This window comes from Osmerus mordax, chromosome 22, assembly GCF_038355195.1.
Source record: "Osmerus mordax isolate fOsmMor3 chromosome 22, fOsmMor3.pri, whole genome shotgun sequence".
Classification (NCBI taxonomy): Eukaryota; Metazoa; Chordata; class Actinopteri; order Osmeriformes; family Osmeridae; genus Osmerus; species Osmerus mordax.
Window position 1 is genome coordinate 12,637,757 of NC_090071.1, and position 26,954 is coordinate 12,664,710.

Consider the following 26,954-nt stretch of genomic DNA (forward strand, 5'->3'; position numbering starts at 1 on the left):
ATCGATTTTTTTCGGCTCGAATTTGATAGGCTCAATTCTTTTGGCTGGAACTTTTTAAGATCAAATTTTTTTACTCGAATATGAGCAACCTGAATTTTATTTTACATTGAAATATATTCATATGAGAATTTAGTCTTGTCTAAATTTCAATATTAAGTATTCAATGCAGAGTTGTTAGACATAAAGCTCTACTGGGGCACAGGCTTGTGAGCTTGCGGCACACAATGCACTACTAGGCTATAGAAACTCCCCTTGCTTAACCCACTATACAACAGTTCAGGGACGCAAGTTTGATATCAGCTTTGGCAGGTACATCAATAGTTAATGCGTGCGCGCACATTTTCTTTGCTATCATTTGAGCGCAAATACTGTTCTTTGAGCTTCATGTAATATTGTTTTTATGTTTTAGTCAAAATACGATGATCGGTAGGCCTATCATTTAGAAACTTTCTTTAGTTTTGTAATGTTTTCGTAGCCTACCTCAATTCTGACTTGTGTGCAGAGTCCGACACCTGGACTTCTGTGTGCGTGCTGCACCGGCTATTTGGCACACAGAAGAGCGCGCTGACATGGAATTCTGTGTATTCGGTATTGGTTTGTGTTTTCGGTTAAACTGCTTTGATTTTACAAGCGTTGATTCGGATACTGCATTTATTTTTTCTGGGATTATCAATCTAAGTAAATGCACTAACTAATAAAGTAAATTGTTAAAACTCAAACTTTTGATTTTACTGGGGCACATCAGATGGGGCACGTGCCCCAGTAAAAAGGGTATAACGATGCCCCTGATTCAATGCCTTTTAAAATTCAAAACATGTCACTGATTTGCTTCCATACAGGATCCATGTTTAGTCACCAGGTGTTTCCTAGGCTAGACCACGTTAATGTGATTGGCTAAAATTGGAAAAGACATCTGATAAACTGCAGAGAATATATTTTCTTTTAGAAAAAATGCATTTGTGAATCTAAGCGCGTCAGGAAAGTAAAAAAAATCCACACACAAATGCAGGGATTTGTAACTCGTGTAAAATGTAATGTAATGGGGTCAAATATGTTGAATCACGAAATACATTTGTGAATAGCGTGACATTTATTTGTGAATCACGACAATAGATTTGTGAATCGCGTTACATTTGTTTGTGAATTATGAAACGAATCCAACTCATGTGGCCCTAATGATCCGTCGTAGATATGCCTCAGTCAACCTCAGTCCAAGTACGATGAGGTGTTTCCATTCAAACAGTCATCTGTTTGAGAGCTATGTGAAGTCCTTCAGTCAGATTTTATGATGGCCGCCCTAGCATACATTTTTTTGAAGGGACTTCTGATCTGCACTCCAGAGCAGAAGGTGGCGGTAATGCACCAATAAACTGGATGCCAACCGCCGTAAAACAAGAACACGAAGGAGAGGTGGTGGTGGCTCCACATCTCTGGTCAAAACACGAGTATCCTGCTCTCGTAATACGGCGAAGTATGCTATATTACAAGTTTTTCCTGTCCAACATACCCCATACTAATCAACCTATTGTACACTCAGAGCGTCCTGGATTGGTTGCATTTATTGTTCTGATTTCGCAAGGAAGTGTGCCGGTTAAAATCGGAGCACTTTCATCTGCAGGATTGCAGTGAGTATTTCCCGCCACAACACCCATTTTCAGATTTTATTCATTAAAACGCCTTGCTCTTTAGTTATTTGTCAAGCCGCCTTCCAAAGTGACACGTTTACCAGGGTCTTCTATTGCCAGTTAGTATGTGTTAGCCTGAAGTTCTGTGCGAACAAAGAAATATACTTCATCCACTCACGGGCTGAGTAGGCGTGTCTTCTGGAATTGGGCCACGCATCCAGCCAGTTAGAAGTACTTAAGATTCAGTGCTTCAGCAGTATGTTTATTAAGATCCATGATGTTTATATAAATTATATATGGAGCGCTGTAATGTTAGCCAGTTGAGCACAGTTCCTGCCCAGACCGTGACAGTTGTAGTACAGCTAGTTGTACAGCGGCCATAAACTTAACTTTAATTTTGTATTTCCTCTAAAGTACCTCTCCCTCCTGATCCCCTGAACCAGACATGTCAAAGGTAAGCTTGCATGGCAAGTGGTCCCTCTCCAGCAGTGATGATGATAATGATGAAGATTCAAAACCCACAAACAGTAATTCACCTGGACAGGCCAAAACTCACAACTCTAACTCCAACACCAATAAGCTTGATCCCTACCTCGTTTCTGAACCGGTATCAGGCTTGGACCCTGACCCAGCACTAGTAGTGGAGGTGAAACCAGAACCAGTTCCAGTTCAGGTCCGGCCTACCTCTGCTATCTCTCTCTCTATTGGCTCTGAGGCTAGACAGGTAGCCCAGGTCAGCCAATTGAACCCTGTGAAACATGGACGCCTCCCATCTTTGGCTGGCAAGAGGAAGAAGGAGGCAGATGATTCTGGCTGGGCCCTCTCCGACAGCGATGATAATGATGATGCAGAGAAGCCGAAAGCTTTGACTTCAGGCCTGAAAGACCCTCCAAAGAAGTCGACTCTGGGCCCAACCCCGAACCCCAAGAGGGTGAAGGTTGAAAACAATCAGCCTCCTAGCCCCCACGGGCGGACATACTACATCGATGAGCCGGACGATTTCTTTGAGACCAGCTTTCCTCCTGCCAATGACACATACCGCTTCTACCTCAACAAAGTCACAGGGCTGGATAAAAAATACAACACTGGGGCTCTGCACATCAAAGGTCAGTCCCATAACGTGGGAGCGTGCAGCTACAAACCTAGAACATAACCATGCAAATGATTATGAGATATAGCTACAAATATATTTAGATGTTAATGTTGAGCTCCTGCCCAAATCCAGCACCATCGTATCGGTGAAGACTATTGTAAATCTCTATTACAGAGCAAGGACAAAAAACAGTATTGTGGACTGATACCTACAGTATGGCATGTCTAACTAAGTGGAATGTCTATCTAGCCTTCTGTCTGTGATGTTCAACTTTCTTCAACTCATGTGTCCTCATTCAGAGATCCTCTCGCCATTATTTGGAACCCTGAAGGAATCTGTCCAGGTAGAGTTACAAAGCTGCACACTGTGCCTCTTCAACTTGTTTAGTGTGGGTTCACTGTATAACAGATTATTGTATCTTGTCATGTTACCTGCTGTATAAATGACTCCAGACTTCTGTGTAGTTTAACTACTGTTTTGACATCGCATGGATGGTCCAGCAGTACCCACCAGAGTTTCGGTAAGGAACCCTTCTTGAAATTAATGAAGAGCCTGTGAGCTTCTGTTCTACAATAAGCAGACCATTAATGATGATGAGGTAGGAGGAGGGTGATGATAATTGTTGTGATGTTTGGGTTGATGATAAGGGAGATTTTCTGTTCTGAAAATGGAATATGTGTCTGTGTCCAGAGACAAGCCTGTCCTGATTGTCCATGGGGACAAAAGAGAGGCCAAAGCTCGTCTCCTCCAGCAGGCCCAGCCCTATACACACGTCCACTTCTGTCAGGTACCCTCAACAGTTGGAACACACCAACATTTTAGGCTACATTATAACCATCTGTTTAAGACTTTTAAAATATACTGATTCCACAGTCCACAAGGTGTTGGCTTATTGATTGTTATGTGGTGTAGCAGGGTTTGCTCGTTTAAGATAGAAAAACTGAAGTTATAATAAAGTCTCTTGGGGCACCACCTCAGAATTTGTTTAAAGGGGCTGAAGAATCCTTGTTTAATAATAGCCTTCGTAATAATCAGTCTATAATCTTAAGTAATGGATTTGTGTAGAGCAGATCAAATAACTTGAGGGATCAGAATACGTGAGTACAATTAAACATAATGATTTATTGGAATAAATTGAAATCTAATGAACAGTAATGGAAATATGTTATTGGCTTTAGTAAGAGTTTGATGGGCTAACACACAAAACAACATACAATGGGTCAGATAGAAAGAGTGGGAAGGGGGAGGAGAAAGAATCTTAAGCCTTTGTCCAATAACGGGAATGTCTAGTGGTAAACTAACGGTAGTTAGTTTTACGTGTAGGGCTAAACAAAGCACACACAATATCAATTACTTCATGCCAATGTTACAAGTAAGGAATATAGGCTATTCGCATTTACGTTCGCCGGTGTGTTGAAATTGTGGGTCGAAAGCGGAGTCCGTTTAAATCTTGGCTGTAGTAAATGAGTCTGTGTAATCCAATCCAAAGGTTCTTTTGTGAAAGTATTCATTTTAATCAGCGGTGAGAATGAGTTTGGTTATCTCAGTGTCGCAATTTGAATTGCGTTTGGTTAGTTCTGCAGAATCTTCCAGAAGGTGTTGCAATCACTATAATGTTGAATCTAAGGAGCTTGGCGAGATCCTTCTTGAAGGCGCATCCGTTGTCTGGACTTACTGTATCAATGGACTCAGCGAGTGATTATTTGTTGTTGGTATTTATAATCAGAATAAAGGGGAAGTGCCTTGTGGCAGGTAAAACAGTTCATTGGTCAGGTCCTTGGCCTGGGTGTTGTTCAAACTGGTTCACAAATAGGTGTGAAGAGGCTGATACTTTTGGATGGTGTCCTTAAAATGTTCATACCTTGCATATACTTCCAAAAATATAGACACAACATTTATAAATGGTTTCGTTCGTAGATTCAAATTATTTTGATATCAAGGTTGACTGACTTATCATAACAGGAAAGGATGTTACATTAAAACATAAAATTACATCAACACAGCATTAAAGGGAAAGCATAAATTGTCACACACAAATTCCAATAATCCTTCTAGTGTCCAAAAACAGTATTGTCTTTGAGAAATGTTTGTAAATCCATTAAATGTCTGTTTTGGATAAATCCTTTGTTTAATCCAGAGTTTTCTGGAGTAGGGAGAGGTTGAGAAAGGTCGGCCATTTGGCCGGCCCATCTCCCTTCCCTGGGGAGAAGGAGACGCCAGGTCTGGTATCAGCCCTTTGAGGCTCATCCAGAAAGATAGTGGCATTGTATGAGGCATCATATAATGCAAAGTCGGGGGGTTCTTGTGCTCATGTGGTCGTCACAGTGCTGTGTCTTACTGAGGTGATCAGAAATGTCTGTGTTGAAGGTTTGACTCTATGCTACAGTGGACTGTTTGGATAGACCTATTATTAAGTAGCCCAAGCATCCAAGCTGTTTGAAGATGATGCCTCGTTAGTTTTTATGGCAAGTGCTCACTGACGCAGAACCAAGATATGGTCAGCAGCGCCTTGTTAAACGTTTAGATCGTCCGGTGTTGCTTGGGTCAATAACAGGTGTCATACCCCCAAAAAATAGGGTGCTAGTTTCATTATTTCTTATTACTTTAATTGTCTTCAGCTTAATTCATCTATGAAAAATAGATTTTCAGCCAGTTTCGAGAATTTTATTTATTTATTGGGTAATACAGTTTTGGATGTTTTGACCAAAGGGGCTGGGAGGGAGTGAAAACTCGTACAAAAATCTATGCAAGATTGTAGATACAGTCAGCACTAGAAAATAAGACAGTAAATATGTTGGATAGAGATGCTTGTATTTGTACATTGAATTATATAGGCTGCTAGCTGGGGCACTCTTCTTGGTAGGCTACTCCACTTTCCATAGTTGGAAAGTGGAGTAGCCTACCAAGAAGAGTTAAAAACCAAGGCACAAGTAATTTGAGAAATAGTTGTTTTAGTGGAGTTTGTTCTCCCTGCTCCTGCTCCTCACATGGATCTATAAGGTAAACATGTAAGGATTGGACAGGCAACACTGAATATATGATACAATACACAATTCAGCCTTTACTTAATTTAAATAAACATTGTATGCTTAGGCTATAAGGTAACCTAAATTTGACACTACCTTGTTGATTGGGAAGAAGAATAGGCACAGAAATGGAGGGCCTTGTGAACTTCATCTCTTCAAACAAGAGCTTCCTCACCTCAATTTGGAGACAAGCCCACTTAATTTCCAAGACCTCCTATTGGTATTTAGCATCCTGTGTCGCTGATTGCAGGGTCCTAACTCCGGTGTAAAACTCAGATGCAGCATAGTTTGCACGTTCACCTTATTGTCTTTGCCTTCATGTAGCATCATACAATGTACATTGAAAAGTACTCAAATAAGTAGCCTATAATAAATGTAGAGTTTTCTGTAGCGACAGAAAATATTTTTTGTGTACCGTAATTCGTCAAATATTTTGGTTGCGGTTAACATTTTTAAAGTTGCGTCAGAAGAATCACATTTCAGTACAATGGACAGCGTCTTGTTAAGTGCAACTTAAGAGACACGTACGATGGTTCTCCTTAAGAGCATGTTCAGGAAACGCACGTAAGAAATAATGATGGATCGTTATTTTGATCGTAGAGAACCCTCATAACAGCTACGATCCATCGTTATCGGGAAACGCAGCCCAGGACAAGTAGGGGGCTTGGATTAGATAAGATAGACTGAAGTATTTTCTTTTGCTTCCTAGTACTTCCTCTAGTGGTCCCACAGTTGACCACTAGAGGACACCATTGTTTTTTCCATTACATTTTGATGCCCTAGTAGTGCATGTTGGGTCTTCACCTTGCAGTCCCTGTGCCAATTTCATACCCATTTACCTCCTCTCCCCTCTTATGCTGCTGATTTCCCCTCTTCCTCACGTCTGATCCTGTAAACTGTGACATCTAAATAAAACGATCAATTAAGGACTTGCGTTTGAAGTGAAATGTTATTTTCCTAATCAATCTCACTGAGACAGAGACACTGCAGCTGTAGTGCCAAGAGCATGACCCTAATAAGACACCATAGAGCTGAGTTCAAGTGGATTTATTTGTTTTTTAACAGGCCAAACTGGATATTGCTTTTGGAACACACCACACGTAAGTGTTCCATTTATTCTCCTAGACTCAGAGCCTTTTATGTATTCCATTTGTAACATCTCTCTTTCCAACTCTGTCTTACTCTCTTCACACAGCCATGCTCTCTTTCATAAAATTAAATAGAATTAACCACAAGTAGGATTCAGCTTTTCAGTTGGTACATTAGCTTTTTGTCTTTTGGTGTTTTGTTTTCCGTTTAATCCTGTTTTGTCAGTTGATTCTAGGCAGCTGATCGTCAGTTGAGAGTAACTAGTAAGATATTCTGTCTCATAAATAAATCCTAGCCAGTCAGTTGCTACTCAGTTCATGTTTGCTAGTCAGTACACAATAAGTATAAACCCATGCTAACTAGATATATGAATATGTTATCACATACATCCTGTAGTTGTCTCTCCATTCCAAACCCCCACCCTCAAACTCAGGTCTTCATCTCCTCCACACACACACCAGTGTTTTAATCTCACCCACCCTCAGAAGGCTGATATAACAACCCCCCCCCACACACACACACACACACACACACACACACACATGCCCGAGCCGACCCTTAGTAGTTAATTCTGGACTCTAACATCACATCCTGTTGATGTATATAACATTGTTTTTGTAAAAATAATAATTTGTTTGGCCATTTAGAGCATGTAAGTATTTTATCTGAATATTGTAGGGTTAAATAGGTTAAAATATTTTAAGTAAGAAAGTGTTTTATTATGTGGTTGAATGTTATGAGGTAATTCCTCCATAGTTGTTTTGGACCAAGGGGTTGTACCCTGACCGTGGGGGTTATGTGTTGTCCTCACACAGTGTGTTTTTGTTGTTGCAGGAAGATGATGTTGCTGTGGTATGAGGAAGGTTTCAGGGTTGTCATCCTCACCTCCAACCTCATCAGAGCAGACTGGTACCAGAAGACACAGGGGTGAGGCTTTTTGAAACCATTTTCATCATTATTTTCATTATTTATAACTCATTGGGTGTGCTTGCCTTTGCCTTAATGCAAAAAAAGGGGAGACTATGGGCAGCTGGGGCAGCCACAAGAACACCCTCACAATTTCCCCAGAAATTGTACACTGTCCAATTTTTATTATTATAATTTTTTGATCAAATGTATTAATCATCTCCTAAAACAATCTCACAAAGAGAGTTGCACAATCAAAAACAAAAGAGATAACCCACAACGGGCACAAAACAAAAGGCCACCCTTATTATTTATGTCTTTATCACCGACATTATCTTTATCATCATCTTCATGTAAATTGTTTCTGTGTCTTGATGCCAGGATGTGGATGAGCCCCCTCTATCCACAGTTACCGGCTGGGAGCCCAGAGACATCGGGGGAGTCACCCACCATGTTCAAACGTGACCTACAGGAGTACCTGTCGGCCTATCGTGCCCCTGAACTCTCTGATTGGCTGCAGAGGATCAAGAAGCATGACCTATCAGAGACCAGGTGAGACATGGACCCTGGGTAAGAAACATGCACTGGCCTATAGTCACTGCCAGTACTAAATGTGTTATATGATGCTGCCTGACAAAGTTTCTCAGTTGTCAATCTCTTCTTCCTCCACCTCCTCATCTTCTCCCTTTCCCTCTTCTCCTATTTCCTCTTCCTCCCCCTCAATGTTGTTCTTTTGCCTCCTCTTCCTCAGAGTGTACCTGATTGGCTCGGCTCCAGGCAGATATTTGGGATCAGACATGGAGAGGTGGGGTCACCTCAGGCTAAGAAAGGTACTAACAGGCTTTTTGGCTCCTTTCTTTCTCTCTTTACTTTCTTGTTTCCTATTTTTTTTCTCTTATTCTCCCTGTGTCTCTCTCCTTCTCTCTTCGATTCTTTGTGGCTGAATAGAGCTCCGGCACTTTCACTGGCCTCAATGTTCAACGAAGCCCTCATTATAGTCCGTCAGTCCATCTGTCTACCACCTGTGACAGTCCATTGCAGCAGAGTTGATCAAATCTCACCTCTGTTATTCTTCTGACCTCTTTTCTGCCCTCCTTCCCTCCCTCTATCCTTCTCTCCATGCTTCCCTCCATCCTTTCCTCCCTCCATCCTTCCCTTCTGCCTTATTATGCCCATTTCCTAGCTACTGCATGATCACACACAACCCATCCCCAGTGAAGAAAAGTGGCCTGTCATCGGTCAGTTCTCCAGCATCGGCTCTATGGGATTGGACAAGACCAAATGGTTGGCGGGGGAATTCCAGCGCACCCTGACCACCTTGGGCAAGTCGTCGCACAGGCTTGATCCACCTGTACACTTGGTATGTTCTTATTGAATGTTGCTTCCGATGGCAAAATATTTTTTGAGAAAAAAATATAAGAATATGATGTTCTGTTAGCTAGCTCTGATTCTGATGTGCAAATAGACACAGGAGAATATCCATTGATATTTCTCTGAAAATCTAAACATGTCACGCTTTTTATATTTATTCAACAACATTTGTATGCCTATTATCCAATCATGTATTATTCCTATAGCCTACTACACTTTTTTTTTTTGATTGTATGTGGCAACAGCTACGCTCTAATCCTCAACATCCATCCATTCATTTGTATTGGACATATTTCGCCACAAAATATCTGGGAGCTCTATAACAAATTAGTTTGAGCAATTTTGCTTTTTTTGTGTCCCACTATGCCATTTTTGTTACATTTTGTCAAGCGATCATTTAATGGAGGCAGTAGCCTAGGCTAGAAACTTTTGGGCTTTATATTTCAGATGCCCAACCCTATTCCCTGGTGCCCAGGGGAGGTGGATAGATGTAGTAGCGCCCCTAGAAATGTTTTGTGGGCACTGGAAATCTTGGGGTGGCACACCAAAATCAAAAGCCATGACTGAATTTCAGCAGTTCTATCATGCTGTTGTAGTATATTGTGTAGGTGAAAACTCTGTCAATATGAGAGTTAAGGAATCGCATGCATGATATGAGATTTTGGTTTCTTATTTACAATTAATGTTACTAATTATCTGATGTGAAGGGGGGGGAAATGAGAAAATTCCAGATGATATGTGACTTGAGAGAGGGAGGATGGCATTGGGGGGCCCAGCGACTCACAGTATAGATGGATAGATGATCCAGGATTAGATCCTGTTGTCTTCCTTTATAGGAATAAGCAATCCCAGATCTGCTGGCACCAAGCCCAGGTATTACGATGTTCCTTTAAGTGTATTTGTATGTTCTCAAAGCAAAAATACGTTTGAGGTTCGGTAACTAGGCCAATTTGTCAGGCCTGTGGATATCTAGGAACCATAAGAAGTCGTTTGTTTCAATGTAGATCTATGATGCACAGGTAGTAGTTAGGTATCCATTGATATGTGAGAAGCAGAGGTGAGATAATCACAGAGATCTAAGGATCTAGCCCTGCCCATTGCTCCAGTCAGCAGATCCACTTCACCTGTCACACTGTGTGTGATTAATGCTTCTATGTTAGCTGGGACTTCTGTGTCGCACAGCTCTCCCTCTCTCCTGCTTTGCCGGTATCTTCTTTGTTAATGCTTTCTCTCTTATCCTGTAACATCTCTACATATATATTTCTAAATAACTGGCATGTGTAGCGGGGTTTTGCTTGTTTAAAGATAGAAATACTTAATGTATAATAAAGTTTTGGGGCACCACCCTAATATTGGTTTAGGACATTAGGGAATACTATATTTAATATTTAATAGTCAGTCTCATCTTTAGGAATGAATTTGTTCTAAGTGTAGAGCCAATCGTAACATTAGTGAACACGCACATCAAAATATCTTTACAATGAATTTATTCAAGTAAGGTAAACGGATCGTATGAAGTTAGATTATGGGTTTGATATGAGATATTGGTTTCAATGAACAGAATTAAATGGTCTAACTTAAAGAAAGACAGAAATTGTACAGTCAATGATTACATCCTTACAAATCATAAACACAGCTCACGCCAATGCCATGTCGGGGAGGAAAGAGTGTTAGCCATAGTTACGTTTGATCAGGGGTTGATCAAAGAGGTTGAGGGCGGTTTGCGCCAAAGGTCCATTTGAAGAATCAAAGTCAAAGTGCGGCTGCACTGGGTCATGTGACTGAGTCTGCGGGATCTCAGTCAAGTCGCAATTAGAATTGCGTTTTTAGTACTTCTGTTGAAACGTCCAGATAGTGACGCGTTCACTATGAAGTTGAATCTCAGGAGAAGCTTGGCGACGTCCTTTGGAACGCCAATCCTGGTGGCGTTCGTGCCATGGTTGGTTTCGCTGGAGTCAGAGATTGATGGTCATTTTAGAGCTTCATACAGTTCAGAGTTCTAGGGAGGACCTGTCTGGGATCAGACGTTGATTGGGGAAAGCTGGGTTCTCAACTCCCCCCTCCTTCCTTCACACCTACCAAAGGTGTGATCTGATCTTTGGCTGGTTAATAAGATTGTTCAAATATTGTTCTGGACATCTTGGTACAGTTACAAAATATAGTTGAATGATTGTTTTATTATGATAGCGTTGTGTAGATACCAAGAATGACGTGGTTATCTTTCAGGAAGAAGGAGTAGTTACTAGAATCAATATTTCAGTGTACACAACATTAAAACAAAGTAACAAACATGACACAAATATCCCTGTCATAATTCTTCACCTTTTACTCTTGTGGTAAAGGTGAAGTCTCAAGAACTTTCCTCAAAAGTTCTGATCAAGGTATGTTTGTTCAAATCGCCGGATAGCAAATGGTTGCTGGAGACGTGTTGTCTCAAGCAGGCCCTTTGAAGCTTGCAAGCTAGCAGGAGGACTGATTAGGTAGATTGGGGAGGCCCCCCCCCAATTCTATGGTTCCTTTGCATCGGCGTTTGGTGGGTAATCAGCATACTGAGGGTGTCACAAGGGCTGATTAGATTTGTCATGTGATTTAATCACTCTTCAGGTGTGGAAAGATGTTCTGCGTGGTCTTGCTGACCTCACTACACATGCATGACTGCCCAATTAAAGCCTTTTAGAATTTGAATTCTGTCTTTCTCTTTCTGTCTTTCATTCTATCTCTTAGCCTGTCATGAGTACAATGGCCTTAGTGGAAAAGAGTTTGCACCTCACATTATTTCCCCCCTCTTTTTACATTTCTGTCCTGCTGTCCATCATGTGCACACTTGCTTCTTTCTACATTTGTCTTTTTCTGAGCCATTTGAATTTTGTATATAGCTTTCTTATTGAAACGTATAGCTGAAAGAATGGGGGGGGGGGGGGGTATTGCCCCCCATGGAGCCGACCCTGCCCAAAGCCCAGTCTAGCCTCTCAGTCAGTGTGAATACCACATGTTAGTTTTCATTGTCTAGTGAGTTGATTGGCTGAGGCCAGCTATAACTTCATCAGAATAGAGCAGTTTGGGGCTCCTGGGTGGCTCACATGTAGGCTATGGCCTTACTGCAGGGGCCCAGGATCGAATCCAGCCCGGGCCATTCCCTGCAAGTCCTCCCCTCGCCTCCCTTTTATGTTTCCTGTCGGTCTTCACTATCTCTGTGCAACAAAAAAAGCAGAAATGCCCTAAAAGTTAATAAATAAATAAATAGAATAGGAGTTACTGTCTCCCGTTGCTCCTCCTCCCTCAGCCGTACATATGGATGTAAATAGATGTTGCGTTTGCATGATTGTTCTTATCATATACAGTAGATACATGCCTGTGTATATATAAAAAGAAAATCTTTGTGTTTGACCAAGCATCATTTGCATGTAATTTGTGTTTCTGTAGTTAGTTGCTGTCAGCTCTGGGTTGTCATTATGCAAAAGCTCACCAATCCATGCTTTCTAATCACAATAATAGGTGGGCATCAAATTGCTAGCAAACAAGCAACAGACCACATCAAATCAGTCCACATAATGGAACATTCTCTTCTACTTTCTTCCCCTCATGCCCCTTCGTTGGTTGTTTGGTTTGGTGTTCTTCTGTACATCAACGTCACTGTTTAAAAAAGTTTATTCCTGGTGGTTAAGGATTCATGTCTCCTGTGATTATCTGTGTCATTGATTATTCTGGGATGAATCTCTTTGTAAATGTCAGCAGAAAAGTCACTGTGTCACGCAGAGACAACCCCCCGCCACTTAACCCCTCAGACAGACAGACAAACCGCAAGGGCAGTAATGCAGGAAGGCAGGCAATTTTATTACACGACAAAAAGACAATTTTGCTGTCATAATGCAATGTGCAGGCAACAAAAGGATGGCTGCGGCTTCACCAAAAACAGTGGTGTATGTGTGTGGTAGTAATAAAATAGTTAGTAAAAACACTATGAAGAATATCAGCATATGCACAAGCTTTCACAATGAGGTAATACGTATCTGAAGTATAGGTAGTAGAGCTGTGCCAAATGGCATTGTAAACCTAAGGCAGTAGTGCAAAAGAAAGTCATTAAAGAGGGGAGAGAGATGGGATAGATCTGGGTGTGAATGTTGGTAGGTGAGAGGAGTGTGTGTGTGTGTGTGTGTGTATAGGGTTCAGGGGGGGCCTCAGCCTGGTAGTGTGTGAGTGAGTAAGTAGGTATCGTTTATGGGAGCCGCAAGAGCCCCCTTTTACACAGAGATCCTGCAATATTGCCGTATAAAAGACCTGTCTATATGCCGGCTTTGCTTGTTTACACAGAACCAAACAAAGCCGGCATAATACCACCCTGTGGGTGCTTTTACGACGTTGCATGATGGCATTCTGGGTAAAAAGGGACTACGTCAGCGTTTTTGTTAGCATGTGTAGTTCCACAATGACCCCATTTCTGTTGTCGGTACCTTTTACACGACTGCGAGGCGGCTTAAAGGCGAATTATGCCGCAACATCCCAGCTTTAACAGGCTGTGTAAAAGGCTGTGTAAAAGAGCCTACTGCGTTACACGTCTGGGGGGTGGAATTGACAAACAGGTTGGGTTGATGTTTAAAGGTGTGTGTGTGTAGGGCCCTGAGGTCTGACTGCCCTGCTTTGTGTGTGTGTGTGATCCCCAGGTATACCCTTCAGTGGAGGATGTGAGGACCAGTCTGGAAGGCTACCCGGGTGAGCAGCCTTTCTGTTTCTCCGTTACTCTCTGCTGCTTTCTCTGTTTATTGCTTTCTCTCTGTTTCTCTCTCTCACATATAACTATTATAAACCTATACAACTACCGTATTTTTCGGAAATAAAGCCGCGGCCTGTACCACGATTTTACAGTTTTCTTGTGGTTGTACGGCTTATATTTCGAAGCGGCTTATAGCCCGGTTTTAGAACAAAAAGTGGCTTTGTCCCAAGATCTCTACAGACCGTGCAGCTAATTTAATGCTCAACACTTGAACGGGGGGTTATTACTTGAAAGAGGTATTATTTACTGTGTCGTATCAGTTACACTATCATGGCTTGGAAATACAGTGACTTGCTAAAGTAGGCAAATGGCTAGTAGAACATAACATTTCATAATAATTTCCGTAAATCAAACAACTGCAAGACCCAGTGAAATGTCATATACAGCTAGTAAACTAACGTTAGCTATCATCGCTAAAGACATTGGCTAATTCAACTTAGGTAGTGTAACCGAGCTCTTTATAGGTTCGTTTTAGATATAATTTGATATGGGTCTTGTGGACAATAAGACACGGACGCGGTCTCTTTTCACAACTTGTATTTTCTCACTTCTATTCTTGACTTCGCCATTCGAACATCCCTCACCTGACTTCACGTAATGCTTACGTCAGCATCATGCCTACGGCAACTTCCGAGGGACAAAACACCCTTTTCCGTTGAACATAGAAAGGTCTGCTACAGTAGGCTATCCTCAGGATTTGCAAGCTAGCTAAACTTATACTAATTGTATAGACATAACTATGGATTTTGCCACTAAATGAGTGACTTTGCTTTATTTCTGGACATACAGTTAGGTCCATAAGTATTTGGACATTGACACAATTTTCATCATTTTGGCTCTGTATACCACCACAATGGATTTGAAATGAAACAATCAAGATGTGCTTTAAGTGCAGACTTTCAGCTTTAATTTCAGGGTATTTACATCCAAATCAGGTGAACGGTGTAGGAATTACAATACATTTTATATGTGCCCCCCCCCTTTTTAAGGGACCAAAAGTAATTGGACAATTGGCTGCTCAGCTGTTCCATGGCCAGGTGTATGTTATTCCCTCATAAAGGGAGTTCGTTATTTCATTGACAAGGAGCAGATAAAAGGTCTAGAGTTCATTTCAAGTATGGTATTTGTGTTTGGAATCTGTTGCTGTCAACTCTCAATATGAAGTCCAAAGAGCTGTCACCATCAGTGAAGCAAGCCATCGTTAGGCTGAAAAATCAAAACAAACCTATCAGAGAGATAGCAAAAACATTAGGTGTGGCCAAATCAACTGTTTGGTACATTCTTAAAAAAAAAGAACGCACTGGTGAGCTCAGCAACACCAAAAGACCCGGAAGACCACAGAAAACAACTGTGGTGGATGACAGAAGAATTCTTTCCCTGGTGAAGAAAAACCCCTTCACAACAGTTGGCCAGATCAAGAACACTCTCCAGGAGGTAGGCGTATCTGTGTCAAAGTCAACAATTAAGAGAAGACTTCACCAGAGTAAATACAGAGGGTTCACCACAAGATGTAAACCATTGGTGAGTCTCAAAAACAGGAAGACCAGATTAGAGTTTGCCAAAAAACATCAAAAAGAGCCTGTACAGTTCTGGAACAACATCCTATGGACAGATGAGACCAAGATCAACTTGTACCAGAATGATGGGAAGAGAAGAGTATGGAGAAGGGAAGGAACTGCTCATGATCCAAAGCATACCACCTCATCAGTGAAGCATGGTGGAGGTAGTGTTATGGCGTGGGCATGTATGGCTGCCAATGGAACTGGTTCCCTTGTATTTATCGATGATGTGACTGCTGACAAAAGCAGTAGGATGAATTCTGAAGTGTTTCGGGCAATATCTGCTCAGATTCAGCCAAATGCTTCAGAACTCATAGGACGGCGCTTCACAGTGCAGATGGACAATGACCCGAAGCATACTGCGAAAGCAACCAAAGAGTTTTTTAAGGCAAAGAAGTGGAATGTTCTGCAATGGCCAAGTCAATCACCTGACCTAAATCCAATTGAGCATGCATTTCACTTGCTAAAGACAAAACTGAAGGGAAAATGCCCCAAGAACAAGCAGGAACTGAAGACAGTTGCAGTAGAGGCCTGGCAGAGCATCACCAGGGACGAAACCCAGCGTCTGGTGATGTCTATGGGTTCCAGACTTCAGGCTGTCATTGACTGAAAAGGATTTGCAACAAAGTATTAAAAGTGACAATTAGATTTATGATTATGTTAGTTTGTCCAATTATTTTTGGTCCCTTAAAAAGGGGGGGGGCACATATAAAATGTGTTGTAATTCCTACACCGTTCACCTGATTTGGATGTAAATACCCTGAAATTAAAGCTGAAAGTCTGCACTTAAAGCACATCTTGATTGTTTCATTTCAAATCCATTGTGGTGGTATACAGAGCCAAAATGATGAAAATTGTGTCAATGTCCAAATACTTATGGACCTAACTGTATGTCCAGAAATAAAGCAAAGTCACTCATTTAGTGGCAAAATCCATAGTTATGTCTATACAATTAGTATAAGTTTAGCTAGCTTGCAAATCCTGAGGATAGCCTTCTGTAGCAGACCTTTCTATGTTCAACGGAAAAGGGTGTTTTGTCCCTCGGAAGTTGCCGTAGGCATGATGCTGACGTAAGCATTACGTGAAGTCAGGTGAGGGATGTTCGAATGGCGAAGTCAAGAATAGAAGTGAGAAAATACAAGTTGTGAAAAGAGACCGCGTCCGTGTCTTATTGTCCACAAGACCCATATCAAATTATATCTAAAACGAACCTATAAAGAGCTCGGTTACACTACCTAAGTTGAATTAGCCAATGTTTTTAGCGATGATAGCTAACGTTAGTTTACTAGCTGTATATGACATTTCACTGGGTCTTGCAGTTGTTTGATTTACTGAAATTATTATGAAATGTTATGTTCTACAAATCCATTGTGGTGGTATACAGAGCCAAAATGATGAAAATTGTGTCAATGTCCAAATACTTATGGACCTAACTGTACTATCCACAACCGAAGTGTGTTACACAATGCTGTAAGCGCCTATACTCGTGCATAGCTTGTTATTCATAGTTTTCATGTGACGTCACGTTCCAAGGGGCACGCCCCTTTGGAGGGCAAAAAGGACTTTCCGCTACCCGCCACCCATTATAAAGTCATACATTTTCTTTGAGTCTGTTGCTTTTGTGTTGCCAAAATGCCGGATAGTTGTTGTTCTATCGGATGCAGTAATCGAAGAGGAGACAAGCCTGGGCTGTGTTTCTTTAGAATTTCGTCCGATAAAGAAAATCCAGAGAAGAGGAGATTGTGGATTTGTGCCATTAAACCTGTCTCGGGGGAGTGCAAACAATGCCAGCCGTCCAAATATAGGCCTACACGTATTTGCAGCTAACACTTCATCAAGCTCAAGTAAAGTTAAACACAAGAACATACAGGTATATTAATTATGGTATTTTTTGCCATAAAACACATCTTTATGTAATCGGTTTGACATAGTTTGTTGTGTATCGAGGTCGTAGTGAGTTAAAGTTAGCTAGTTAGCTAAATAGGTGGGTTGTGTTAGACACAACTAAACTCGAAATGCATTTGGAATTATATGATTTGGAAATCCCTTTACACCCATATTCAACTGAATGTAAAACAAAGACAATGTGTGAGGCTTGTGTTAAGACCCCAAAAGTGGTAAAAAACACAGGTCGGGGGAGTCGATAAATTTATATATTGTTCTTACCTGTAATCGTAAATATTACAATATATTTACCATAATCTTTCAATAACAGGTTTGCGATACCCAGAAATATTGACTTTATGGCAGAGAATATCACACACAGTATTACACTGACTGCCATAGTCAAAATTCGCTATAACTTGATAAACACAGCGCGAGTGCCCAATAGACGAATTATTTGTTTTTAAGCATTCGCGATGTGCGCGCAACATGGTGGCAGAAAACTGGGAAAGGTAGCCTTTATAACGGCTAGAGGATTACATGGATAATACAAATACTGTATTTTCCGCACTATAGGGTGCACTGGATTATAAGGCGCACTGTAAATGAATGGTCTATTTTCCGGACTATAAGGCGCATTAAGCGAAACAAAACCATATTATGGTGAAGCACAGTATGTATTACTCTGCCACGCTCCTGACTACGGTAGCCATAATGCTGCAAGCGGCGCGGCTTTGTCGTTTACCAAAGTCGTACTAAAACATTTTGACAGAGCGCCGTGTACCACACAAAATCGCTTTGAGGTCAGTAAGCACAACCAGAATTTATCCATATATAAGGCGCTCCGGATTATAAGGTACACTGTCGTTTTTTTTGAAAATTAAAGGCTTTTAAGTGCGCCTTATAGTCCGGAAAATACGGTAGTTAAATAGATTTAAAAAGACCAAAAAGGTCAAGGACAGCGTTTAAGAGAGAAAGCGATTCCCAATTGATCTGTCACATCAGAATTTTGATTTGGGTCATGAAAGTCTTGAAATTTCAGTGAGAATGTCGCCCGGTAGACCGTATTGTCTTAGGTGGCAGCCAGTCTCTTGTCTTGGTCGCGTCATGTCACAAAGTTCATAATTTTACAGTTCGGTCAATTCTACACCAAAGGTTTTACTCCTAAAAAGTCAAGCAGGGCATCTTTCAAGAGATATGGGAATTCTGCTTTTAGCCAGCTGGTCCGATTATTTTTATGATTTGTGTAAAACTGGCAATCTGAGTGAGACTGCGTCCCACGGTGTTATACTGTTTTGACGTTAGCCTCAGAGTCAGACTCGGGTTGCTCACTGGCACAATGTTGTATTTCACTCCATTCTACACCAAAAATGTCAAGAATGACCGCCTTTTGTAGATACAAGCCTGCTGAAGATCTCGGATTTCTTTAACCGAGCCTGTTTATTCGTCATTTGCCTGAGAAAGCGACCGCCGTTAGCCAGGCTAGTTTTGCCCGATCACTTGGTCAGGCTATTTAAAGGTCATGTGACTTTTGTGTATGGACAAGTGAAACGTAAATGTACTTGTCCAAAGGTCAAGTGCCTCAAAAAGTTTATGTCAAGCCCTGCAATCCAGTGGCCAGAGATATATGATGACCTGATCGACACTCCAAGTGTATTATACCCGGGAGAAGTTCGTCTTTTGCCTCCGACAAGCCTCCTTGACAGTCGTGTGACGTATGGTGTTAATTGATCTATACAACCAGAGCCCATCTACGGGCCATATTAGACATTCTCTGATACAACTCAAGAAACACTGAGCGCGAGTGACCAGGCATTGTGCAATACAGAAGCTGGTTGAATCAGGGGGCTGCCATTTAGTTGACCCCCCCCCCGAGTGCTGTATATGGATCGCAATTGCCCAACACTTGCAGTTTGTGTCCATATCTTTAGCTAAGAGGTGATCCAAAGAAACGTGGGAAGGTAAATTTGCCCGGCTTTTGCTGCGTCTCAATGGTGTGAGGCGCCATCGCCAGCAGCTTTTTGCCCTCCAGGTCACAGCGGATGTCACGACTGAAAACTATAAATTGTAGCGACAATGCTCATGGTACCCAGAATGCCTCGCGGCAAGCTGAAAAGCTATGAAGTTAGGGGCATTAGCTTAGTTAGATAAGTATTGTTCGGAGTTCTATTGTTGTGTTTGTTCTGTTTTGATATGTGTAATGCTATGGTCTGTAGTTTAGATAATTTGTGTGTTCACCGATTGTGAATGTTGTCTAGTTAGATGGCTAGCCAAGCTGTCCAATATGAAAGTGTTCCTGGGTAATTTAAAAGTTGGCCTATATTCCAGTGCGGCCTAGATTTCGATTTACAAACACAAAGTTCCCATTCTGGTGGGATGCGGCTTATAGAAAATGCGTCCTATTTCCCGTAAAATACGGTACCCTATTATAGAGTAGTATAAAGCCTAAATAAATCGCTGTTTTAAAACTTGAAGTGAGTAACCCCATTAAAATGCAGTATCCAGGATTCCTTCAGGGGTGCTCTAACATGTTGTTCTTCCTACAGCGGGGGGCTCTCTACCCTACAGCATCCAAACGGCTCAGAAACAGCTCTGGCTCCACTCTTACTTCCAGTAAGACCAGCTATATGCACTCTGCAAATAAACTACCACTTAGACTGATTGTTGTTTCATGTACCGTGTTGTTTGTGTTGGCAGCCGTTGGCAAGCTGAGGCATCAGGGCGGAGTCACGCCATGCCACACATCAAAACCTACATGAGGGCATCACCAGACTTCACACAGCTAGCTTGGTTCCTGGTCACAAGGTGTGTGTCCACATATCCCCCCATGAGTGAGTTACTTATTAATGAGGGAGTAAACAGATAAAGTGATATTGAGCTCATTCTTCTAGCTCTGTCAGAGGAGTATTGGATGTGGAGCCTAGTTGTCAACATGCTTTACCCACAACTTCTATCTGCCAATCAGCTGAGAACCTGATATGGTCTTGTTCTCTTTTGCTCTCCCTCCTTCTTCCACCCCCCCTTTTTCTCCTCTTCTGCTGTCTGTTAGCTCATCATATACTGTCAACAAGGAGGCTGTCTTTCCCAGAGCTACCTGTTACTTCACACCTTTACTTGGAGTTGGGTTACCCAGCAGCTGATTTGATTATCCCAGTTCTGTTATGATACAGAGTTGGTGTGTGTGTGTGTGTTCCATCTCTCCAGTGCTAACCTGTCCAAAGCTGCCTGGGGTGCCTTAGAGAAGAACAACACTCAGATGATGGTGCGCTCCTATGAGCTGGGAGTACTGTACCTTCCCTCTGCCTTTGTAAGTCTCTCACACATACACACCTGTTACATACTGAATGTGCTGTCACACACACACGTGAAATTTACAGTACACAGCTGTGTTTCCTCTATGTTGATTTTGCGGCCCGCCACGGCTAAATTTCTGCCGCCACGGTATCAGAAAGAGGGCTGTACAAAATTTTTGGCCGTCTATCAGCAGTGATTGTTAGAGTGCATGTCGGAGAATAGTGCATTATTATGCTGAAGTAGTTTTAATTAATAAATAGTGGGTTTATTGTTATTATTTGCTTAGCCTATCAAGATCAAATGAAGCAGACAGTGTACATGCTTCCGAGTGGCCTACCTTAATCGATAGGCTAGGCTACTGACCATGTACAATAATTTGTTACGTCAATTATTAATTGGCAGCATTTATGCCATTTAGAACATACTTTATGAGTGTAAGGTGTCTTTAAGTAGCCTAACTTTATTGCTTTAGGGGAAATAGGACGAAAATATGTGCAATATTACATGCTATTAGACTATTACATTAACCTGCTCCGAAATATAGGGTTAGAACACAAACATGAACAGCCTTATAAACAGGGCACACAGTTACATATGCACATAAGTCACATGTGTGGTGTACAGGGTGTTTTGTGTCATCCTCAGGATAGCACTACAGTGTCATTTTCCCTTGTTGTTGAGGTAGGCCTTAGAATTACCTCAAAAGTTGCTTAGCAACAGTCTCGCTGTTTTTCTTTTTCCCCCAGATCTCAGACAGATGGTTTATGGAATAGTTGATCACTTTCTCTCTTTATTCATCCCTTTCTCAGTTTATTTCTCTCTCTTTCTCCATCCCTCTTTATGTTTATTTCTCTACTTTGGTTATTGTTTAGAAAACTAGAGAACTGTACAGCTCATTAGTTTGTTGCCCCAATGGTTGTCATCTTTGATGACTAATTCATAAAGATGATTTATAGGACAAACGTGTGTTCTCTGGGAGGTTACTGCTGTTTGAAGGGACTAATGGATTGATCGAAGAGCTACTTAAAAGTACAGCTTGACTTGATTAAACTGCCTTGCTGCGCCAACCTGTTCTGAATAAACAGGAGTAGGTTGAACAAAGGGGTTTGGAGATGGAGAGATGGAGTAAAACAGGAGAGCCAACAAATCACTTGTTTGTGTGAATAATTTGTTTTATAAAAGACAATGTAAGCCCTGTCAGAGGTAAGGCTTCATTCAGCTAAGATTAGTAAACATGGTTTGTTATTCCTTCTGTTCATTGTTTCTCTCCTGAGAGAGAAAAAGAGCGAGAAAGAGAAAGAAAGATGGGGTATGAAGGACAGCACAAAAGAGAGATCAAAATTGAAAGGGAGGAAGATAAATAAATAGTGAATGCTTTTAGTGACAGATGCATTTCTATTTAAGTGAGTGTATAGGTCTGTGTGTACCTGTCCTTGGGCTACTGTTGCAGACACAGATTACGGCATGGCTCTGTGTGGGCTTCTCTCTTCCTCTTGCTTCAGTCAATTCATCAGACTCTGTGAAGGGAGGGAGGGGGCAGGTATAAAGGTTGAGAAACAAAGGAACAGTTTAGAACAACACACTTGTGTCAAACCTAACGTTCTTGTAGGAAGCCTTCCTCTCAGTTTTAAGGAATGTGCATATCGACTTTCCCCCTGTTTGAGGTAAGCCCAGGTCACAGTGGACCAGCTGTAGCTCTATCTGAGCTGGGTGCATAGCCTCTCCCTCCATAGGGTGCAGGCGCCGTCCAGCCATTCCTGCTGTTTCCCCAGTACTGATCAATTTTCCACAAAGGGAGCCCCATTCGGCGCTCCCCTACCCACCCAAACACACTAATCGGTACTACACGCCTATCTCTCTCTCACAGACGCACACAAACACAGTGTGTTCAGATTTCCAGCCCTAATCTGGCCCAATATAAACAAATGAGGCTATACTCCGTTGCCGTGACAGCGGGAGGCAGAGTGTTGCCGGGAGACAGACAGATGTGTCCATTAAGGTGTCTCACCAGAGTTCTCCTGGAGCCTCTGGCACTCTTATGAACACATTCTGCTACCATCGGAGTTGGCCTGCATTCAAGCCCTGGTTCTGTATGTCTTTCCCTTCACCTTTCCTTGTCTCCTTCCTTACTCTTTTTGGACAACTGGGACATGTAAAAGCTACCACCAGAGCTGGTCTGTATCAACTCTGCCTTGTCTCCATTTCCTTCCCTTCTTCTCGTGTAACTGGTAGGGTGTCATCTCTGGGGTCTCCATCACCCCTGTAGTGAAGGGAGCAGACACCACCAGCTACTGCTTATCAGAGGCCAGAAGGGGTGACCCATTACAGGAGAATAGGAGGAGCTGGACTAAGAGACAACTACATCTAGAGACACATTGAGTCTGTGTGTCTGGATCTCTTTTCTTGTTGCGGCTCTCAGTGCCCCGCTTGCATATCTGTAGACTTTTCAAGGTCGCTGCCAATCTCTCTTTCTCTCCCTGTCACAAAAAGAAACTGCAGATTATTGTGGAATTTTCCTCAACTTTCTACTAAACTGTCTACCCATATCCATCCATTTATCTGTCATCTTCATCAGCCCCCATCTCTCTAGATATGAGGAACTTCTGCACTAATGTCTGCACAGGAATTACACTGAATAACAAGATTGCTGTAGTCAACAGTCTGTCTAGCTGAATGTCTCTTAGCTAAAGATTCTGGCTGTTGTTTTCTGGGAGTAACTTTCTGTGTTGTTTGTGCTGTTTCTGGTGTAACTTCATATACAATTATAGCCACTAGAAGTTTCTTTGACTTAAAGAAATTAGTTATTGTGTGTGTGTGCATGTGCGCATGTTCTCTGCTGTCTTTCAGAACATGACCTCATTTCCTGTCCAGAGGAACCAGTTTCCTGCCACATTTCCGTCCACCTCATTTCCTGTGCCCTTTGACCTGCCTCCAACATGCTACTCAGACAAAGGTAACTAATACCTCCCTACAATGCTGCGTGTGTGTGTGTGTCTGATAGGTGTGTGTGTGTGTAGGAAGATTTTTGCCTTTACGTGTGTCTAACAGGTGTGTGTGTGTGTATATCCCGATCCCCATTTGCAGTTTTTGATAACGTGTGCGGCTGTGTGAGTTTACTATGACAAATAATTTTGCTGTAATGGCTTAGATATTGGACACTCAGTGCTCAGAACTCCCTCGTTGCTAATGTTAAATTGGTCCAGCTGTAGCAGTCAGTCACATGTTGAGGGGCACATAATCCATCTGCAGTCATAGGGTCTTTCTGAAATTGTGTGTGTTAGGAGTGTGAGGGTGTACATTGTGCAGTTTGAAAAGATTCAGTCTGTCATACTCTAGTGATGTCACATTTCCTGGAGCAACAAAAGATTTCTGGCTAGTCAATGATGAGAACTTATTTATTCTCAATTTGGAGAGATCTGACATGCAAATAACTGTTGGCCCACCAACTGACACTGTGTGTGTGTCATTGCAGTCTCTTGTCTGGGGCTCTGATCATCTGTGATGGACATCAATTGAGGGTGTAGGGGTCAGAGCACTGACTGCTGGTTAATGGCAGTGCAGAATGACCCTTTGGCCGGTCATTGGTCCCTTCCCCGACCTCTACTAACCCTGTTGACTGTCACAGAGTGGATTGGGTTATGCTGAAAGCATGAGGCTTGCAACATATCGCCATAGCAACTTGTTATTTTTATATTATTATTTTGAGTGATGAAGCATAAATGCATGAGGCCTACTCTGTGTCTCCATGACCATGTCACTGTGTTCCAGTCAACTATCCATTGCTTTCATCAGACACCAGGTGCCATGGCAACCAACCCTTGCCAGGCAGTGAAGACTGGGTATCTGAATGCATCTTTTAATTGAGTTTTGAGTCAGAGAGTGTGTGTCTTTGTGTGTTTGAGACACTGTACTTGGTCAAACGGACAACAGTTAGTAGTGCAAATTAGTTTAATGTGAGTTGGTTTCAGAGACGGTTATATACTGTTCACATAGTCTGTGTTCTGGTCTCAGCACTGTATACTATGGCTTAGGGGTGGGAATCTTTTGGTACCTCACGATTTGATTCTTTGGGGTCACGATTCGATTAAAAAGATTTGATTTTTAATCAATAAAAATGTTCTTATTTAAAAAAAACATTTTAAAAAAAAGATCGATGTGAATCGCTAGAAGACTGAATCGCGATTCAAATGTGAATCCATTTTTCCCCCACCCCTACTATGGCTGATGGTTTCATTATGTTTTAATGTGTATCGTCTCTCTCCTCATGTCCTCTACCTTCTCTCCCACATCTTCTCTCATAATTCTCTCTCCTCCCTTCTCTCCTCTCTTAACTCTTCTTCCCTCCTGCTCCTTTCTTCTGCTCCTCCTCTCAGAACAGCCATGGATCTGGAATATTCCCTACAGCCAGGATCCAGACACGCATGGCAACATCTGGGTCCCCTCCTGAGTTGTGCCAGGCCATACTACGCATCCACATACATGCACGCACGCACGCGCACACACACACACACACGCCCCTCTCACACAAACATACACATCACACACATGGACAACTATCTCTCACTCACACACAGGCTTACACCTGAGTCCTGCCTAATCTGTCCTAGTTCATTTGTGCCTGTCTTGTAGATATCTCTCAGTAAGACCCTGAGGGTCTTTATTCCTGCTTCATAGTATTGAACAGAGCCAGTTTTCTTTGTAGCTATCTGTGTTGTGATTTTGTGGCTGTGTAATAATTATGTTAGTGATTTATTTTGTACTGCATGATCAACTAGTTACTTATGTACTCCCAAGGTGACATAAAAAATGTTTTTACATTCGCCCATGTTTCTAGTCCTCAGTATGTTTGAAGCAAATGCGTTGATAGATTGTGGCCTTCCCTGGGGGTTAATTATTTTCTCTATTGATCTCTTAATTTATTACTCCCTGTCTATCTCAAGACACTAAATTGACTGATGGTCTCCTTTCCTCAGCTTTTGAATGGGCCGACAGGTTAAATCTATCCGGTTTTCTCTTTCTTGCTCCACCCCATCACTCCTCTTTCTCCACTTTTCCCTTCTGTATTTTTACTATTGTTTTAATATATCTCTCTCTTATTATCTTGCTCACTCAATCGGTATCTCTCAATATATTTTCTCCATAACTGTCCATTTTATATATCAATTCCATGCTAGATCTGTACTTTCCGATGTTCCTTGTGAGGATTATGGCTAGTTTAACACACCATGACTTGTAGGCATCAGCCACAGGTGCAAACAAGACAGCACTCTTATCCTCTAGCATAGAGCTTCTCAATGCAGTGTATTGTCTGCACCTCCCTCGCCCCAAGCAGAAATATGACACAGGGACCTGAGAAGATAACATTGAAGGGCTTTTAAAAGAGATGAAAAATAAAATTTATGAGAGTATGTGTTTGGACAGATTATTCGATTGTTTGCAGGTCGGATCTATTCAGACAGTTCTGTTATGTTCAGCGTCAATACCCAAGTATTCAAGGCTGTTAAATGCAACAATTTTTGCAAACGATTTTTTTTTATCCAATACTGCACTCTAAAATTCAGCGAGGCACTGATCCATAATATGTATTTGTGAGAAAATGTGCTTATTTCAGATACTTTTATGAACGCGCCATGGTTCGTTGCTATAGATTATACTGGATCTATATGTCACTCATGTCTTATTATTCTGGGATGTTTCAGTACCAAACCGCAGCTGTTAGTTCATCATTTTGCTCCCCTGGACAGCCAGGGCTCGTGGGCTCCACCACTGCGCTGCACAGAGCAGCTTACTTTCCATTCCCGTCGAGCGCTTCCCATCTCTCCGATCTCCAGCTGTCCCTTGCCTCGCGCTGTCGGTCCTCCATGTGTGTAGTGAGGGATATCTAAATCCCGTGGAGTATGGATTTTGTTCGCAGGAGTGTTTTGAAGCTTTGGCATGACATATTTCTACTTATTTGATGCTGACTACCAGAGGAGAGCTACTGGATACTGCAAGACAATTCTGACGCCACCTGTATCGGACGCCGAATGGGTGCTTTTGGAGAGCTTTCTTGGGAGTCGACAATTGTGTATTCTTTTTAACGATACTAGAATAGCCTCCATACTTGGATGAAGCACATGAACGGCAGTTTAGAGTGCAATTGTATCCAATGAGGAATTATATTGTATTACAAACTTTAAAAACCTTTCTAATCAAAGACAAAGCATGTAACCACATATAAATTATATTTTTAAATGACAGAAGGCGTTGGAAATGTTTTCCCTAGGGGTAGGCTACGTCTATGCGTTATGGAGCATCGATGACGTAGAAATGAACAAGGGGAACTAAAGATTGAAC

The 26,954-nt window shown here is 41.9% G+C and overlaps 1 protein-coding gene across 2 annotated transcripts; it reads left to right on the forward strand.

Annotated features, from left to right (window-relative positions):
• Positions 1 to 1,481: 1,481 nt before the first annotated feature.
• Positions 1,482 to 25,438, forward strand: tdp1 (tyrosyl-DNA phosphodiesterase 1). Of its 2 annotated transcripts, XM_067260532.1 has the most exons (16): positions 1,482 to 1,625; positions 2,040 to 2,731; positions 3,018 to 3,061; positions 3,183 to 3,238; positions 3,409 to 3,505; positions 6,810 to 6,844; positions 7,668 to 7,760; positions 8,121 to 8,291; positions 8,491 to 8,569; positions 8,923 to 9,099; positions 13,772 to 13,820; positions 19,871 to 19,937; positions 20,022 to 20,129; positions 20,529 to 20,631; positions 23,466 to 23,571; positions 24,992 to 25,438. In XM_067260532.1, exons 2-16 carry the CDS (start codon positions 2,071 to 2,073, stop codon positions 25,063 to 25,065), a joined length of 1,920 nt encoding a protein of 639 aa, XP_067116633.1. In that variant the 5' UTR covers positions 1,482 to 1,625; positions 2,040 to 2,070; the 3' UTR covers positions 25,066 to 25,438. The 2 variants fall into 2 exon arrangements, 1 of the variants encoding a protein (XP_067116633.1); XR_010879363.1 differs by lacking the exon at positions 24,992 to 25,438 and having other exon boundaries at positions 20,022 to 20,155.
• Positions 25,439 to 26,954: the final 1,516 nt, after the last annotated feature.